General features: G+C 36.4%; 4 protein-coding genes across 4 annotated transcripts; 2 read left to right on the forward strand and 2 right to left on the reverse strand.

The window, feature by feature from the left end:
* Positions 1-4,743: 4,743 nt before the first annotated feature.
* Positions 4,744-6,710, reverse strand: GCK72_022364 (uncharacterized protein; the record flags this gene model as incomplete). The annotated part of the gene is made up of 8 exons (XM_053734783.1): positions 4,744-4,896; positions 4,946-5,026; positions 5,078-5,173; positions 5,220-5,483; positions 5,538-5,699; positions 6,163-6,480; positions 6,529-6,606; positions 6,654-6,710. The coding sequence occupies 8 exons, from the start codon at positions 6,708-6,710 to the stop codon at positions 4,744-4,746; spliced, it is 1,209 nt and encodes a 402-aa protein (XP_053578349.1).
* A 1,350-nt stretch (positions 6,711-8,060) lies between these two features.
* On the reverse strand, positions 8,061-9,356 carry GCK72_022365 (uncharacterized protein; the record flags this gene model as incomplete). Its single annotated transcript, XM_003096745.2, has 7 exons — positions 8,061-8,261; positions 8,314-8,394; positions 8,445-8,540; positions 8,587-8,841; positions 8,891-9,028; positions 9,111-9,218; positions 9,264-9,356. The coding sequence occupies 7 exons, from the start codon at positions 9,354-9,356 to the stop codon at positions 8,061-8,063; spliced, it is 972 nt and encodes a 323-aa protein (XP_003096793.2).
* Positions 9,357-10,682: 1,326 nt separating this feature from the next.
* GCK72_022366 (uncharacterized protein) lies at positions 10,683-11,956 on the forward strand (the record flags this gene model as incomplete). The annotated part of the gene is made up of 7 exons (XM_053734784.1): positions 10,683-10,877; positions 10,959-11,132; positions 11,187-11,330; positions 11,383-11,496; positions 11,544-11,624; positions 11,671-11,763; positions 11,819-11,956. The coding sequence occupies 7 exons, from the start codon at positions 10,683-10,685 to the stop codon at positions 11,954-11,956; spliced, it is 939 nt and encodes a 312-aa protein (XP_053578350.1).
* Positions 11,957-13,824: 1,868 nt separating this feature from the next.
* GCK72_022367 (uncharacterized protein) lies at positions 13,825-15,636 on the forward strand (the record flags this gene model as incomplete). The annotated part of the gene is made up of 9 exons (XM_053734785.1): positions 13,825-13,854; positions 13,902-13,979; positions 14,028-14,315; positions 14,397-14,567; positions 14,616-14,759; positions 14,812-14,973; positions 15,021-15,101; positions 15,150-15,242; positions 15,298-15,636. 9 exons carry the CDS (start codon positions 13,825-13,827, stop codon positions 15,634-15,636), a joined length of 1,386 nt encoding a protein of 461 aa, XP_053578351.1.
* Between the last annotated feature and the right edge of the window lie 3,696 nt (positions 15,637-19,332).

Raw genomic sequence — 19,332 nt, forward strand, 5'->3', positions numbered from 1 at the left:
CTAATGTGATTATGTCATTTCAGCAGGCGAATAAAGAAAGTAATAACATTTTTTTCGAGACAAGTAGGATGAAACACGTCTGGTCGTAAAAAAAGATGTGCATATATCATGAGATTTCCGTATTTTCCTGGATTGTACACTCAAAATACTTTTATGTTTAGTTCTGGAGCTCGAAAGTCATCTAACAAATTGTATTTCCTTCACCCCATCTTTTATATTCAGTTACATTTTTGACTCTCTGTCTTACAAACAAAACCGGGGCATTGTCATTAATCTTTTTCTCTTCACAGCTTTTCAATTCCCTTTTCCTCTTCTCAAGGTGTTGTCTTTAAACCACCGCAACAATGTTTCGTCTTAGATCTTCTCAACAGGGTCCCGTTTATTCTTTATTCCTCTTCCTACCCTACTCTTCTCTTCTTGTATTTTGTTTCCATTGCCAAGTTCTCCGCTCATTGACACCGTCCTTCTCCGCCACATGACCCCAACTGTCTTTTTCTATTGGTGTCTCATTATTTCTCATTATCTCTCTCTCTTTTTATTGTTTTACTCGTCGCTGTGTCATCATTACACTCAATCCTCATGACAACTGCAGAAGAAATCCTTTTATTAATACTATCTTCTCTTTGCCTGTGTAGTTTTTTCAATAGGTTTCAATTTTTCAACGTTATAGAAAGTAAAATTCACATCTTTATTTCTAGTCGTTACATTGTCTTTATGAATAGTTTTTATCAGTTTGATATCACCTTCCATTGTTTACAGACGCTTCCTGCAACACAAAAAGAAAATTTCAAACTCACGTGACAAGAACTTAGAAGAGAAGTGAAGTCGATCAAAAAGAGAGTCAAAACTCGCTCAAATAAGACACCAATCAGTATTTCTATGAACAAGCAAACATATGTAAGTAGTTTGTATTTATTATCATTACAAAATAATTATAACAAGTTTTTTCCAGATCGGTTACTTCTGTACACGGCTTGACAACCGTACCGGAAAAAAAACTAGACAGAAGAGCTATCAGAGTAAAACAAACGATACATCACATCTCCATCATCGAAGAAATTGCTTCTCAATACCTCAAGTATTGCCATAATGCACAAAATTTGGCTAGGATGACATCAAAATGACCAGCGAATGAGTTGATTCTGCTCAATCACTAGAAACAAGTGCTTTTTGAGAAAAGAACAGATAGAATGCTGCTACGGAGATGCTGATAGCTTGATAAACTTTAAATTGAGATTTCAGTAACTGAATTATGTTTCAGATTGTCCGTACGAAATTTCAAATCAACTCCAAGTACTACCAGGGTTCACTTTCCGGGTACAAATAAGAAAAGCGGCAAAAAAAACCTGTCCTCAACCTAATTTTGCAACTTCAGCGAAGTAAGGGTCACTATTTGTTCCTTAATGGAAAATTATATAATTTTTATTCCAGACCGCAGCCCACCAGCTTGGACGGTAAACAGGAAACAATAATATTATCAAGTCAACTGAAAACACGATTAACCTCTAAAATGCAGACGTGTGGGAGCAAAGATATCTACTTTTGTTTTTTTTTCCATCGTTTTTACAAGATGACTGCAGGATCAACGTGAAACCTTTGGATATCCAGAGTGCCAGCAAAAAATGATGATTTTCAGAGGTGAGAATTGAAACCAAAGCAGTATAAGTACTTTCTATTTTTTCTTGATAAACCGAAGTGACGACTCAAAAACTACTTGTGATCGATGTCTATTACAAGCTTTCAATCGCATTAATTGGAAAAAAAACTTATTGAGAAACACAAACATTGTTGAGTTGGTCCTGTGGGATGCATTACTGCTTCTCGATCGTGTATTTTCCTGATAAAGTGATTCTGAATGCGCCGGTAGCTTGAAGTGACCGTCGTGAGCAATCCCGAACTTTCAGAACTTCGGTGAGTTGATTCAATTTGAATTCTAACAGTTTTTAATGAATTTCCAAGCAGTTATTCTCTTGAGAAGCTATCGAAAACCAATTTATGGGGCGGAGCCAGAAGCGAGGTCAGGAAAAACGCACACTCATTCGAAAAGTGCCAGCAAAAAATGGAGGGAAATTCGAATAGTATCGATTTTTCAAAGGTGAGAATTCAAACCAAATCAGTAAAAAGATGAATTTTCCAACTTTTTTGCAGATAAAACCCGGCATTAAAACAAAATATGCCCATTTCTGTAAGACGTCTAATTTAAAAAACCTTTTGTTACGATTTGGGACAAAAATAAGTTTAATACCTGTGCTCAACGACGGTTCGCCCGTTCAAGGTACTTTTCGAAGCTTCTCTAGTTTAAGATGAGTAAGGAAAATGCGTTTGATTTATTTCTCAAGAAATATTTTCCAGAAATCTGCAACACTGAAAGCGACTAGTTTTGAATCCGGCGCTACAAACTACAAATAAAAGTACTTGACGCCAGTGTTTGAATGGAATTTCATCCGTTTTGCACATGAAGAGCGTGAAAAACCCCTGATGCGAACAGGGTGAGTTATTCAATTCACGCAAACCAGTGACTCATGTTATTATTTCAGGTACCTTCTCGAAATGTGAATTTGTTAAAAATGGGACTTTTTCGGTCACAGAACTGAATGTTACCTTGAAGCGGTGACATGGATCATCTCGAGAATACGAATTTCACGGGAACTGTAACTCCTCCAGTCAAAATTGGATTTGTAGTGAGAAGGAAAATTAGAAGTTTGCACTTATGACGGTTAATCAAATTGATAAAACATCTGGGTACTCTCCGTTATAAATTTCAGATGTTTGAAACAACTGGACTTTTCAATGGATTTTTTCTGGAGAGGTTGTAATCAAAGGCGTCAAGCAGTGCACACCACGAGAAACATAAATTTCCATCTGAAAACGGAGAAACGTGTCAATCACAAAACTCCAAACCACAAATGTGGACCCTTAGCAAGAAATGGAACTGTCGATTCACCCAAATCCAAGAACAAACTGCTAATGAAGAGACACGGAGGTTATCTGAAGGTTTACTACCCGGATAACACAGTTGAGCAGCTAAGTTTTCAGGAATCGCGTGAAGAACTGAAGACACTAACCAAGACAGCGGTGAGAAGGTGTAGAAATGGCTATGTATTGGCAACCAAACCGGAAATCTTCAAAAGAAATTTATTGAGATAAAAATTGTTGTTTTGGTCCTCTTGGATGCAATTAGGCCTCCCAAACAAAGTTGTTTCTCGATAAAATGACTCTGGAGGTTAACGAAGTGCTCCGTTAGCTTTAACATTGTACAACTGTCCGTCGTGAGCAATCCTGAACTTTCAGAGATATGATGAGTTGATTCAATTTTAATTTTAATAATTTTGAATAAATTTCCAAGCAGATATTCCCTTGAGAAGCAATCGAAAGCCATTTTATGGGGCCGAGACAGAAGCGATGGCAGTAAAAGCGCACACTCACTCGAAAAGTGCCAGCAAAAAATAGATGGAAATTCGAATCGCATCGATTTTTCGATAGTAAGAAATAGTGACGAAACACTGAAAACATGTACATATTTTCTTTTTTTCAGGTGAAACTCCGGTGAAAATTCAAAGGAATGTGATCGATGCCTATTGTCAGTTTAATGTTCCAACAATTCGGATTACACAGGTGACATGAAGAAAAATGAGCAACGATGTCGGGGTGATGCAATCAGGATAACGATTTGATGAATGTGAAGCATGAGATTCAACAAGTATACGATGACGGGCTCAAACAAACCATCGTGAACATTTGAAACAAAAAACGGTCAATAAATGCGTTGAACCAATCTTCTACATTTGGAGCTAACCTGAAACTCCTCCAGTTTTACCAAAGTGAGTCATATTTCTTTTAATTCCTCGGGAAACATCCAGAAACATATTTCAGATATCTGTATCACTGTGCGCCTCCAATCAACGCACAAAACCGGAGCTAAACGTCCTTTACGTCTGTTTTCAAAAAGGAAATCATGGGTGTGAATCGGCTGCAAGTGGAAGTACATATTTTGGACACAGAACTAGACGTCCCATTTGGAGAGATCTTTTTTTTGGAGAGGAATAGCTTGGAAAGACATGACATTATAGACAACAAGCTAAAAAATAATATTTTTAATTTTCTCAATGCTCAATTTAAGTTTCCGTAGTTTCTATGACAGCTGAAGTGAAAACTTTACCGTTGTCCTTCTTTAATTGTTATCTATTGTTGAATTTTGTCTTTTTCCGATTTTTACTTTAAATTTTTTCTCAATCTTGGAAATTCATATTTATTCATAGTGCAATCAAAATAGAATATGAAAAAAAAATCTAAGGAATACTGGGTAAAATCAAGATGGGAGTAATTCAAATGGAAAGAAGAGGCAAGGTAATGAAGTTATTTGAACAGTGATAGAAGAAACAGGGATAAATAAATACTGGATTTGGAAAAACTACTAGGGGCAAGCAATAATAAAGATCGACTCATAAAACATTTTGGTTGAAAAAAGTTGGGAAAGACAGTGAGAGTAGATAAAGAACATTGAATTGAGGAAAAATTGAGACGAGAATGGTTTTTTGGAAAATCTACTAAAAATCGTATATAGAAAAATGAGAATATAGTTGGTATTGAAAGAAGGGAATTATCAAGTTGGTACGTAAGTTTGTAATTTTGCTTTTGAATGGCTTCGATTTTTTCAGGTTTCAGGAAGGTGGATTGTGAAAAACTATATTTTAGCATTTTTGGACCGAGAAGCGGGAATATTCTGTTTTAAAAAACAGTGTTCTACCAATTCTCAGGAGTGCCAAATTCTTCCAACATATCCCACGTCCTTTCGAGAAGCTCCAACATCAGTTCAATATCAACTTCTTCCTTTTCCGTCAGGTAGAAGATGTCTCCAATGATTGAATGGAATCCTCTATCAAGTTTTCCAACAATCTGCAAAATAAATCACATTAAATTGTATAAATTGGGACAAAAATGTTACCTCCCATGCTCGGTCTGCTCGTTGTTCATTCAGTTCTCCATAACCTTCTAATTCTTTCAAAAACCATTCTTTCAAGTTAGTCTGAAAAATAATGAATATTATCAAACATAGCCTTCTTATAATTTGTTTTACCTCAACGCGAAGATCTTTCCTGATCAGTTTATTGAGCATATTGAAACATAGCTCTTTTTCGGGGACACAACTGACGGGGCTGGTACTATCAGGTCTCTGAAAATAGAAATGAGTAACAGACCTGGTGAATGAATAAACGTACGATGTAAGGCTTTACACTTTCTGACGGTTCCTCATTTTTTTCAATGTCAGTCTTCTTTGTCATTCCTCTTTGTTCTTCTTCCAATCTCTCCACTTCTTTTACGAAGTCATCCCCGCCATCCGCTTTTTTGTGTCTTTTCCAATACTCCACGGTGTCGCTAACCAGTTCTTCGCAGAGGAAATGATCGAACGTCTTTCTTGGGCTCGTGAAGAACGTATATCCAATGATGATGGCAAAGTGCTTCTTGGTAATTCCTTTGACCATCTGAAATTGATTATTTCATAACTTCAATGATTAGATTATCTTGAAATTGCTTACCTTCCAAACGGTTTTTGCCAAGTTTTCTTCCAGCTGATAATCTTCATCTTTTTCTAAAAAGAAATTCATAGCTTCTTTGACGAATAAATTATAGAAGACGTCGTTATCCATTTTTTCTTCATCATCATCATTGTCAGCTTTTTTTTGGTACCGTGGGAGTCTCTGTCAGTTAAAAATTAGAATAGGAACAAGGTTTTCCCTAATTAAAGTGTGCGTACATACAATACCGTGAATTAAAATATACAATTTGACCTTCTTCCATTGAAAATTACCAATTTTTCGATGACGGTATCAATGATTATCCCACAAAGTAAATTATATATATGAAACATACAGAAGAAAGGTAGAGCTTCATTTTTGTAGTTAGGGAAAAATTATTTTGTCGATATGTGACTTGCTAGTGAGTACTCGTACGAAAACGGTGTCAACTAGAAAAATAAAGTTCTACTTTTGTTCTGTAAGGATAATGCAAAATTTACTTTTTGAGACAATCAGTGATACCGTGATACCCTCTCAAAGTCGATAATTTTCAACTGAAAAAAGAAAAACTGAATGAAATATCATACTACACGGTACTGTAGTTTATGTACACGCAAACTCGCACTATAAAATCTTATGAACTCACTTTAAGATCAGCCAGTGCTTCATCTTCATCAGAATCTGAATTGGTAGAGCTTCTTGAATCATCCTCCTCATCGTCTTCGCTGGACTCCTCTTCGTCGTCCATGCTTGAATCACACTCTTCATTATCCTCATTTTCCTTCTTTGAATTTTCTCCCGTTTTTTCCTCGATCGTTTTTTCATCACCTTCATCTTCCTCACGTTCATCATCTGCATCTTCCCCGTCCGAACATGACGAGGCTTTGCTTGAGTCAACCTCTTCAATCACTTCATATTCTCTCATATCATCTTCTTCCATGTTTTCCATGTCCGGTAAACCGTTCTGAAAATGAGTCAGGAGTTTTTCCATCTCTAGGATGTCATAGCTCACTTCTGAAGTGGTCGATCTCTCTGAAGATTCCACACGTCGACGTCTGGAAACCGGGGATTGTCGTCCAGAGGAATTCTCCTGAATAATGATTCATTTCGTTATTGATATACAGAAACAGTACTCACGTCTTGGTTCAAGGTTTTAGTTTCTTCTCTTTTACGTTTAAGAGTCAAGTTTTCCATTCTTCTGATGAATTTTTTCTTGAAATTATCTAAAACGACAATAAATTCATTACCCACTTTGCATTTTTACAGTAATCTTAGCTTCTCCTACGTTAAAAAGTTTTTCTCACTTGAAAACCACTCGGAATTCTTTTCACTTGAACAGAATTTACACTGGAAGCAAAAATATTCATAAAAATACCATTTAAACGTTTAAAAGTACAAGAAACTTTAAAAAACGGAGACGAAAGGTTTCTGTGAAGCGATAGAGAGGGGAACATTGAAGACGTTAGAGAAAGAGGGAAAGAAAAGACCACCCAAGAAGAAAAGACTACTGTCCCTCTGCGTCTCTATATAGCTTTTTTAGCTTCTCTCCAAAATAAACAGAATGGTTTAACAAATGTATTAGAATGTGGGTTAGATGTTAAATGATAAATTAACTGTTTATCAGAATTGATTAATAGGTGATAAGGCGGCTACATTAAACTCTAATAATGGGCGTATCGTACAGAGAGGCTGTCAACTGTAAAAATCAAGCTTCACTAACGTTAGTTTGAAATGAAGATTGTAGGGTAGCCTTGGAAAAGAACACGATGATCTCAACATTGAGAGCATATCAAAGATGTGTTTCGAGGCATGAAATCTCAAAAAAATTGCTTTTGGTGTGTTTATTGTATTAACTTTGAACTGATCAATTGAATTTATTTAAATCAGCAGAGTCAAAACTTTCAAAACAAGTAACATTTACTTGAACAAAAACTGTACGCCCTCGGTCCATTGCACTTGGCTTCCGATACAGTGGCGAGTTTTTTCGTTATCATTGTCCTCCTTTATTTATCGTCAATTATTGCATTTTGTCTTTCCCGCCGATATTCTTCCTGACAAACTTTCTCTTCGCTTTTTCAATTTCTACTTCAAATATTTTTTCTCAATCTTTAAATTCCATATTTATTTATCAAAGTAATACATTTTAAAACATATAAGAAAAAATATTTGGAAAACTGAGTAGAATCAAGATGGAAGTAGTGAAGACAAGAAAAAAAGTGACGAAGTTATTTGAACAGTGATAGAAACATGGAGAAAGAAATACTGGATTTGGAAAGCCTTTAGGGAAAAATAATAATAAAGAACGACTCATAAGACATTTTGGTTGAAAAAGTTGAGAACGACAGTGAGAGCAGATAAAAAACACAAAATGGCGGAAAAATTGGCGTACGGAAAGAAATATAATATAACCGTACAAAGAGGAATATAACCGAAATGTAATCAGAAGATCATCAATATTGATGAGCAAGATTTTGAATTGCAGAAACTTATATACCAAGCGAATAATTTCTAGGTTCCAGGAAGATGAGAGGTGAGAAATATACTTTAGTATTTTTGGATTGAGGAGCGAAAATTTTCTCTTACAAAAGCGTCCTGCCAATCCACAGGAGTTCCAAATTCTTCCAACGAATCCCACATCCTTTTGACAAGCTCCAACATAAGTTCGATGCCCACTTCTTCCCTTTCCGTCAAGTAGAATACTTCTCCAATAATTATTTGAGATTTTGTATCAAGTTTGCTAACGATCTGAAACATAAATTACATTGAATTGTATATCTCGAGGCGCAGCAAACATTACCTCCCATGCTCGACACGCTCGTTGCAAATTAAAGTTTCCATAACCTTTTATCTTCTCCAAAAGCCAGTATTCTTCGTTAGTCTGAAAAATAATCAGTATTAACAATCATAGCCTTTTATAATTTGTTTTACCGTATCGCGCCGATCTTTCTTGATCAGTGCATCTAGCATTTTGAAATGGAGGTTCTTTTTGGGGACACGACTAACGGAGTTGGTACTGTCAGGTCTCTGAAAATACAAACAAGTGACAGCTGAGGTGAACGATCGGACGTACCAGTGTCACAGTCTCCAATGATTCCTCATTTTTTTCCATATTGCTTTTCATTCTCCTCTGTTCTCCTTCCTCCCATCTTTTCACTGCTTTTAGGTAATCGTCACCGCCATAATCTCTGTTGTGTCTTCTCCAAAATCTCACTGTCTGCTCTACAAGTTCTTCGCAGAGAAAATGGTCAAACGTCTCTCTTCCCGTCCCGTAGAGAGTATACGCAATGATAATAGCGAGCAGCCTGCTGGTGCATTGTTCCACCATCTGAAATTAATTATCTTGGTACTTCAATAATTAGTTTAAAACAGGTTACCTTCCACACGGCTCTTGCCTTTTTTTCATCAAACTCATAATGTTCGTCAATTTCTAATTCGAATAAATCATAAAAGACGTTTTTTTCAATGCTTTCATCATCATCATCATTATTATCAGACACTTTCCACGGTAGTTTCTGTAAATCGAAAATTAGAATCGGAACGAGGTTTTCCAAAGCTAGAGTGTGTGCAACTTGCCTTAAAAATGTAAAAACTCACTTTAAGAGCATTTTGTTCTTCATCTTTATCAGAGTCTGATTCGTTGAAATTTCTTGAAAAATTCTCCTCATCTTTCTCCTCTGAACCAATTTCAATCGATGGTAAGTTCTGAATCATTTTCAATGAAATTAGCTCAACAGAGTTATAACTCACTGCTGAAGTCGCCGATTTCTTTGATTTCTTCTTACTCCCAAAACCGCAAACTGGGCAATCTCTTCTTAGTCGCTTTAGAGTCAAGCCTTCCATTTCTTCTGATGAGTCTTTTTGTGAAATGATCTATAACTACAATACATGAACTCTTTGTCCACTTTGCAGTTTTACAATAATCTTACCTTTTCTTGAGTAAAAATGCTTTTTATCACTTGAAGACCAGTCGGTATTGTTTTCACTTGAACAGAATTTACACTGAAAACAATAAAAACTTTAAAAAATATATTTTAAACGTTTAAATGTACAAGAAACTTAGAAGAACGGAGTCGAAAGGTTTCTGTGAAGCGATAGGGAGAACGTTGGAGAGGGTAGAGAAAGAGGGAAAGAAAAGACCACCCATATAGTTTTCCTCTTGTTTTTTTTTCCTTTTTCTTTCTGCGTCTCTATGTATCTTTTGTGCGCCTTTTCAAAGCAAACAAAATGGTTCAGCAAGACTGTATCAAAATTCAATTCAGTTGCTTCAATGGTGAATTAACAGTTTATCAGTATTAACCAATTGTGATATGGGGACTACATCAAACTAGCGGTTGAATGAACAGAATAATGCAACTTGAAATTTCAACGTCAAGAAAAGCATCTGAGTATGTAGAAAACGTACAAAAACTCAAGACACGTTTTTTGGTACATGTTTCGATTAATTTGGAGCTGTTTTCGATGAGTTATGAAGGTTTTCTCGAGGGTTTCCATTTGCAGTTTTACAGTAATGTTACCTTTTCTTAAGTTAAAATGTTTTTTATCATTTGAAAAGCACGCGGTATTTTTTTCACATGAACAGAATCAACTCTCGAAGCAAAATCATTCATAAAAACTTATTTGGAGAGGTAGTGGTATTTTCTTCTTGGGTGGTCTTTTCTTCCACTCTTTCTCTAATGTCTCCAACGTTCCCCTTCCCTATCGCTTCACAGAAACTGTTTTTCTCTGTTCCTTTAAGTTCCTTGTACTTTTAAACATTTCAAACATATTTTAATGAATTTCTTTGCTTTCAGTGCCAATTCAGTTTAAGTGTTAACAATACGGAGTGATATTCAACTAGAACAGCCATTTTTCAATTGATAAAAAAAGTTAAATTGCTGAAAACTGCAAAGTGGATAATGAATTTATTGTTGTTTCAGATCATATCACCGAAATTCATCCGAAGAAATGGAAAACTCGACTCTGAAGCGAAGCAGAGTGAGTACTGTTTCTATATATCAATGAAAAAATGAATCATGTTTCAGGACAGCTCTTCTGGACGACAATCCCCAGTAGTTTCCAGACGTCGACGTGTACAATCTTCAGAGAGATCGACCATTTCAGAAGCGAGTTATGACATCCTAAAGATGAAAAAAACTCCTGACTTATTTTCAGAACGGTTTACCGGACATGGAAGAAAATGATGAGAGAGAAGATAAAGATATTGAAAAGGATGAATCGCGTGACGAGTCGTCAGGTTCGGATGGGGAAGATGGAGATCACGAAAGAGAGGAAGATGAAGATCAAGAGGTCTCAAAAAACAAAGATGAAAAAGATGAGGACGATTCAGACTCGGATGAAAAGGATGAAATCACTGTTCCAAGGGTGAGTTTATGAAGTTTTTAAGCTCAAGTAGTGTAACACTTCACTTTAGTTTCAGAAACACTTCTGATTTTCAAATTACAGAGATTTCCGTGGTTGCCGAAGGAGTCTGATGATGATGATGAGGATGATGAAGAAGAAGAAGAGGGAAAAGAAGAAGAAGAAGACCAAATGAAACAGGATGAGTATTATAACAAATTAGTCGAAACGATTGATGAAGAAGAATTAAATGAAGATCGAGTGAAAGCGATATGGAATGTAGGCTACTTTGAGTAAATTTAACAGTTGCAGTCACAAACAAGTCAATTTCAGTTTGTGAAGAGAGGAAATATGCGTTTTGCTCATATTATTGCTTTGACGCTCTACGAAACTAAAAAACAATCTTTTGATCATTATTTCTGCGAGGAAATGGTAGAGAGAGCTGTTCAGTTCTGGAATGAACATGGAGATTTGTCGGTGAGTCTTGAAAAATCAATTTTTCAATCAGTTTGAAACATTGGAATTTTAGAGGGGAGACGACGAGCAATCCGTGGATGATATGAAAGAAGCTCTCAAAAAATTAGAGGAGCCATCAAAGAAAGGCGAAGAAAATACTCCGTCGGGCGTTAGAGAAGAATTCTTGGTAAGCAAAAAACTTGAAATGATCGGTATTTGATTGAACTTTTTCAGAAATCTATCACCTACTCCAGTAAAAAGTTGCGTTTCAAAATGTTGGATGGATTGATTGAAGCAGATAAGGTCAAAAAAGATGTGAGATTTTCTAGAACAGTTAAATTCAGTAAGAATGATTTTTTAGATTGACGAAAAGAAATGGTTTTTGAAGGAGTTGAGCGAATGGGAAGGTGGTTATGAAAAAGTAATCAAACAAAGAGCTGACCGTGCATGGGAGGTAACGTTTTATGAAACCATGTGTTTAAAAAAGTTGTTATTTTCATGTATTACAGATTGTACGCACGTTCGGTTCCGGAGTCAACTATAGCATTGGAGCAGCTTTCTATTTCACGGCCAGAATCGAAATTGATTTGAAATTTTTGGAAGAAGTGCTAGAAAAAGCGTTCATTCAATTCGGTTGGTGGATATAAGTTTAAACATGATTCAACTTACTTTTTCTGATGTTACAGGATGACGAAATGCATGAAAAAGAATCAGATGTGTATGCCGATTAAGCCATCCCGAGATCTCTCCGTCTTCCGAAGTGCATCCTACTCCTTCCACCTCCTATTGCTTCAAAATGTATCAACTAACATATTTTTTTATTCCCAATCAAAATCTTAACATCCCTCCCTCTCTCTACGTTTCTGAGTAACTTCACATCTTCTCCTACCCCAAAAACCCATGATATGGTCTCTCAATCTTTCCGTCATCTCATGCTTCCATGCATCTTCTCATGCTTTCATGCAGTTACAGTTCCGGTAAAATTTGTCTCCGCGAGATGTTTCATACCTAAGCTTCAAAGAAACTTGCAGTTTTGTGACCAAGCAGAATTCTACTTGCAGATAAAACACATTCATTTAATTTATCTGTAAAAGTACACTGTAAAACACTGTTTTGTACAAATTGAAAATCTTACTTTAGTTGAGTCATCCATATTAATTGTTTCCCAATACCGATTAGATGCACCATGGAAGTTTAATAGTGATTTGTAACGTCGGATAGAAGATTAGTTTTATTTTATCTAAAAAATCAAAAACCCTACTTTTATCAGTGTTTCGGCAAGTTTCTCACCATCAAAAAATCGATTCAATTTGAACTTCCCTCTATTTTCTAGTTGGCGCGTTTTTCGTGAGCGTGTGCTTTTCTTGACATCGCTTTTGACTCAATCCCAAAAAGTGGTTTCCGATTACTTTTCGAGAGAATAATCGCCTGAAACGTTACAAAAAATGATAAGAATTGTAATTGTCTTTACTCAACAATATTTTGAAACATCGGAATTGCTTGCGAGGGACAGTTGAGCCGACCACAGCATCGGCGTCTGTTAATTATTTTCTCAGGAAACATTCCAGGTCGCCAAATCAAAAAAAGAAGATTCACGATGGGAGATCATCACGGAGACAGGTTGAACAAGACGGAACCAGATTTTCTCGTTGTTCCACATGTCGCATTGCATTTCAGAGGTTACCTGTGTTCCCTATTCCATACTAATCATCGCGAAGAATAAAATGTGACAATGTCTGGAATGGAAATCGATTAATTTTTTGAGGCAAAAACAAATGACACTTATGTAGTTTGCGGGAGTTGCAACATCTGACCATGCTGGGTGCGCAAATGGCTTCCGGAACACTGTTAAAAATACCTGTTACAATCTTCAGGCAGTACTCAACACGTTTCTCCGATGTGTTCAAAATCACTGACTTTCCTACAAAATGTTCTCTACATACTCAGATGTTTTTTTGTCGTTATAACGTCTAAATTCATCATTTTCTTGATATTTTATGTTTCTTTAACCGTCACATATTAGAGTTTAATGTAGCCGCCTTATCACTATCAATCTGTACTGATAACCAGTTAATTCCCCTTTGAAGCAATTGAATTGCTTTCTGATACAACTATGTTAAACCATTCTGTTTGTTTTGAAGAGGGACTCAAAAGCTACATGAGAGACACAGGGCGAAAAAAGGAGAAAATCAAGAGGAACAGTGGTATTTTCTTCTTGGGTGGTCCTTTCTTCCACTCTTTCTCTAACGTCTCTAATGTTCCCCTCCCAATCGCTTCACAGAAACCTTTTGACTCTGTTCTATTGACTTTTGTACTTTTGATTGTTTTAAATATGTTTTTATGAATGTAATTGTTTTCAGTGTTGATTTTGTTCAAGTGACAACAATACCAAGTGATATTCAAGTAGAACAAAAACGTTCTAATTGGTGAAAAGGTGAGATTTTTAAGAAACTGCAAAAATGAAATGAATTTATTGTTGTTTCAGATCATTTCACGAAAAAAGTAATCAGAAGAAATGGAAAACTCGACTCTGAAGCGAAGAAGAGTGAGTACTGTTTCTGTATATCAGTAACAAAATGTATCATGTTTCAGGAAAGTTCCTCTGGACAACAATACCTTGTTTCCAGTAGTCGACGTGAGCTTTTTTCAGAAGAATCGACTACTTCAGAAGTGAGTTATGACGTCCACACTCTGAAAAAAATCCCGACTTATTTTCAGTACGGTTTACCGGACATGGAAAACATGGGAGAAGGTGATGTGAGAGAAGATGAGGATATTGAAAAGGATGAATCGCGTGAAGTGTCGTCAGGTTCAGATGGGGAAGATGGAGATGATGAAAGAGAGGACGATGACGATGAAAATGAAGACGTTGAACGTGATAAGGACAAGAGTGAGGATGATTTAAAAGATGAGGATGAAGATCAAGAGGTCTCAAAAAAGAAAGATGAGAGAGATGAGGACGATTCAAGTGATTCGGATGAAAAAGATGAAATCACTGTTCCAAGGGTGAGTTTATGAAAGTTTGAAGCTTAAGTTGTGTCACACTTCACTTTGGTTCCAGGAAACTTTCGAATTTTCAATTTACAGAGATTCCCGTGGAAGAAGGCTGATGATGATAATGATATTGATGTTGGTACAGCAGATAAGGTGGAAGAGGAAGCAGAAGACAAAATGAAACAAAACAAGTATTATAAAAAATTAGTAAAAACTATTGACGACAAGGAATTAGATGAAGATCTAGTAAAAGCAATATGGAAGGTAGGCTACTTTAAGTGAAAGTTGATGTTACGGACAAATGACTTTCAGTTTGTGAAAGGAGGAGATAAGCGTTTTGCTCATATTATCGGTTTAACGCTTTACGATACTGAAAAAGAATTTTTTGATCATCATCTCTGCGAGGAAATTGTGGAGAGAGCAATTCAATATTGGGGAGAACATGGAGATTTGTCGGTAAGCCCTGAAAAATCAATTTTTCAATCAGTTTGAAACATTGGAATTCCAGGATGAAGAAAATGAAGAGACCGAGAATGGAGGCGATGAGGAAACAAAAAATGAAGACGATAAACCAACCAAGTCTGGTTTGGATGAAGCTATCGAGAGTTCACCCAATCAATCAAAGAAAACAGAAGAAAATATCTCATCGGACATTGAAAAAGAGTTATTGGTGCGCAAAAACGTTTAAAAAAACCAATATTTGAGCTTTTTTTTTAGAATTCTCGCTCTTACTCACGTAAAGAACTTCGGTTCAGAATGTTGGATAGATTGATTGAAGAAGATGAATTCAAAAAAGATGTAAGATTTTCTAGAACAGTTAAGTTCAGTAATACTAATAAGTTATAGGTTGACCCGAAAGAATGGTTTTTGGAGGAGTTGGACTACTATGAATGTGGTATTGAAAATGTGAATCAGCAAAGGGCTGACCGAGCTTGGCAGGTAACGTTTTCTAAGGCCATATGCTTCAAAAAGTTGTGATTTTTATCTATTACAGATTGTCCGAACATTTGGTTCCGGCTTCAACATGAGTATTGGAGCAACGTTCTATCTCACCACCAGAAAGGAAATTGATTTGGAGTTCCTGGATGAAATGCTCGATAAAGCGTTCATGCAATACAAAGAAGTTGAAGATGAACTCCGAAAAAAGGTGGGTGGAGATAATTTAAAAGGTGATTCAATTTACATTTTGTCAAGTTTCAGGACGACGAAGAAGATTAGGAAGACGAGGAAGACGAAGTGGGTCAAGATAACCAAGCCATCCCTGAGAGCTCTCCGTCTTTATCCAAGTGATGATTTGCCTACTCCTCCCGCTTCCTTTCGTCTCAAAATGTAATAACTAACATCATTTTTATAGCCGATCAAAATGTTAACTTTTGTCTCACTCTTTCTTCATCTGCTTTTTCAGTAGCTTTACATCTTCCTCTGTCCCGAAAAACCATGCTAACGTCTCTCAATCTTTCCGTCATCCCATGCCCCTTTTTTCTTCTGCCATTTTCCCATTCCCCATTTTGTCTCATTTCATGGAATTGTTTAGGTCGTCACTTCCTTTTTTCTTTTTATTCGAAATATCTCTTTAATTTGTCTACTACTCACATGCATTCAAAATTTCCTATGCTTCTCCCAGCTTTTAGATTTTTTTTCACATAAGGGCTTGTATTCTTTTTTTCTGAATTCCTCTTTTTGACTTTCCTTTCCAGTTGTACTTCTGATGTTTTTGTAATTGCCTCTTCAATAAATCAAATCTTCGCGGCATCAAAAACCTAAAATTTACAACCGAGAGTACCACGATGTTTTACCGTTTTGACTAACCGCCATGCATGCAGCTTTTGAATCTTCATTCTTTCTGAAATTTCAATTTCGACTCGGTGAGTTACATTAGCCGTGAAATTCGTCTTTGCGAGATGTTCCATGCCTAAACTTAGAGTAACTCGTGACCAAAATGAATTCTACTTGGATTTTCCGTGAAAGTATCTGTAAAAATACAGTATAACACTCTTTTGTACTGGTAATTTTTATATTTTATTTGAAAAATGGAAAATCCACATTTTTATCATTGTTTCGGCAAGTTTCTTACTATCAAAAAATCGATTCAATCTGAACTTCCCTCTATTTTCTAGTTGGCGCGTTTTCCGTCAGCATGCGCTTTTCTGGACATCGCTTTCGACTCGATCCCAAAAAGTGGTTTCCGATTTATTTTCGAGGGGACTATTGCCTAAAACATTACTAAAAATGATAAGAATTGCATTAACTTCACTCACCAATATTTTGAAACACAGGAATTGCTCACGAGGGACAGTTGAACCGACCACAGCAACAGCGTCCTTTAATTATTTTCTCAGGAAACATTCCAGGTCGCCAAATTAAAAATAGAAAATTCACGATGGGAGATCATCACGGAGACAGGTTGAAAAAGACCAAACTAGATTTTCTCGCTATTCCACACGTCGCAGTGCATTTCAGAGGTTACCAGCAGAGTTCAAGTAACTATGCATACTGATCATCGCCAAGATGACCAATGTGACAGTGTCAGGAATGGAAATCGAATAATATTTTTAGGCAAAAACAAATGGCACCTACTTGCTGAAGTTGCAACATCAGTGCATGGCATCCTCTATGTTTTCGGTCCAATTCGATGATTTGGTGAAAATCTTACTGCTGATTGAGTGATTGGAGCTTGCCGAGTGTTTCCTGTTGTCTAATAGCATCTTTTCAACTTACAAACGATGAAATTAGCCAATTCATTAGCATCTCGACTGCCTGACATCACAGTTGCGATGACTTTGTCTGAGCCTATCTTGAGAAGTGATTCAAAAGCGTTTTCGAGTCGTTTTCTGTGTCTCTGTTAGTCACAGCTCAGTACCATCTGACCATCTCGGGTGTACAAACGGCTTTTTCATCCATATCGAAATCTTCATGATTTCTTCCTTTGCGTCTTTAGCTGCTTCAAAACCCTGAAATTTACAACGAAGAGTACCACGATGTCTTATCGATTTGACTAACCGCTATGTCTGCAAACTTCTGATCTTCTTTCGTACTACAATTTCATTTTTTTTCCTTGAAATTTGTCTTCGCGAGATGTTCCATGAAGTAACGTGCAGTTTTGTGACCAAACTCCACTTGCGTGTTCCGTGAAAGTATCTGTAAAAACGCAGTATAACATTGTTTGGAACAAATTGAAAATCTTACATTTGTTGAGTCATACATTTTGAATGTTTTCCAAAACCTATTATATGCATCATAGAAGATATATTGTAATTTGTGGCCACGGATAGAAGCTTTGTTGAATTTTATCTGAAAAAATTCTCACTTTTATCAGCGTTTTGGTAGGTTTCTCACCATCAAAAATCGATTCATTTTGAACTTCCCTCCATTTTCAAGTTGGCACGTGTTTTGTGAGTGTGCGCTTTTCTTGACATCACTTTTGACTCAACACCGAAAAGTGATTTTGACAACATTACAAAAAGAGTTTTGCACCAACCAAAGCTTCGGCGGCGTACTCACAAGCTCAGAATCATTATCTCAAAAAAGATTCTAGGTCGTCCAAAAAATAGGAGATTGACGAGGCGGATTCATCACAAATACACGTAGAACAAGAAAAAAACTAAAATTCCTCGTTGTTCCACATGTCGCATTGCATTTCAGAGGTTGCCTGAGTTCCCAGCAGAGTCGAGGACACTTTTGCATACTAATCATTGTCAAAATTACCAATGTGACAGTGTCTGGTAGGAAAATCAAAGTTTTGCTCCCTTCAATCATGTCCAAGATGTCGTAACTCATTGTAGAGGGTCGGCAGAACAATTCTTGTCAATATCAATTCATTCAGACGCTTTTGAGTGTGCTCCTAGGCAAATTCGATAATTTCCGGAGATATGACAACATATTTCAAAGAGTGATAAGTAACCTTCGACAACAAATTTCAATTTATTTGATGACCGAGGCACAACATCTTATTCTGACGCTGGACAGCCTTTTGTGAAGTTTCTTGTGACTTGTTGCAGTATAGTTTCCAAAATAGAAACCTATCTGAAACAATGTTGGTGTTATCATTTTTGTAATAAAAATAAGTAAAACTTACGCGTTCATGATACTCTTCCACGATATAATGATCTTCACTCCCATTCATTTGATAGTTAATTTCACTGCTGATTCGGAACTTGCTGTAGTTGATCGATATCGTTGTGTTCTTCATACTTTTCCTTGTTGTCGATCGCGACCAAACCAAGTATCGTCTTAGCCTCTCAATTTTGGCGGATTCGACCAGAACATAGGATTTGGGTACGCTACTGTGATGACACCACTGGTGGAACCAGCTGAAATTAATATTTGTGTCTCCAATTCTATTCGAAACTGCTCCCCGTTTGATTGTGAACTAAAAACTGACTTTGTAATGTTGTCCGATGTTTTTGGTACATTAAATTGAAATTGTCTTCTTGTGCTGGTGAATGTGTCTGTAAACAATGGAAAGTATTAGCAAACTGATAAGAACTGCTAATAAGGACAATGGAGAGACGACTATACTTTTTTAATTAAGATAACGATTAAAAACTAAAAAATTAATAAGTCAATGGTTCAAAAAAAGCGAAATTGAGATTCATACTTCTGTCATTAGAAGTTGTAATTGTTATCATGGTCACCGGGAGTAAAAAACGGTAAGAAGGAACAAGGAAAATAAAGAGAGACAGATAGAAAAAGACAGTTGGTCCGATCCGCAGGACGGTTTGATTTATGTGTTTGAAGAAATGAGTTAGGACGAAGAGGAAGAGGACATCGGTTTCTGTTTTCTTTAAATGTTTTCGTGCTTCATTTTTTGTAATAACGATATACATTGGGGTTTTGATTTCTGACAAGAATTGAATTTCGAAAAAAAATCTTGTTTAATAGGTCAGCCGACCCGGTTTTGTTTGCAATAAGACGGAAAATGTGAAGTTCGACAAGAAAATGTCTAAACTTCTTCAGTAAATGACAATGTAGCGTGTTTTAAAAACGTTTTCTGTTTTTGTCCATCTCAATATTTTTGCTTTCAAACAGT

Source organism: Caenorhabditis remanei, chromosome X, assembly GCF_010183535.1.
Source record: "Caenorhabditis remanei strain PX506 chromosome X, whole genome shotgun sequence".
Taxonomy (NCBI): Eukaryota; Metazoa; Nematoda; class Chromadorea; order Rhabditida; family Rhabditidae; genus Caenorhabditis; species Caenorhabditis remanei.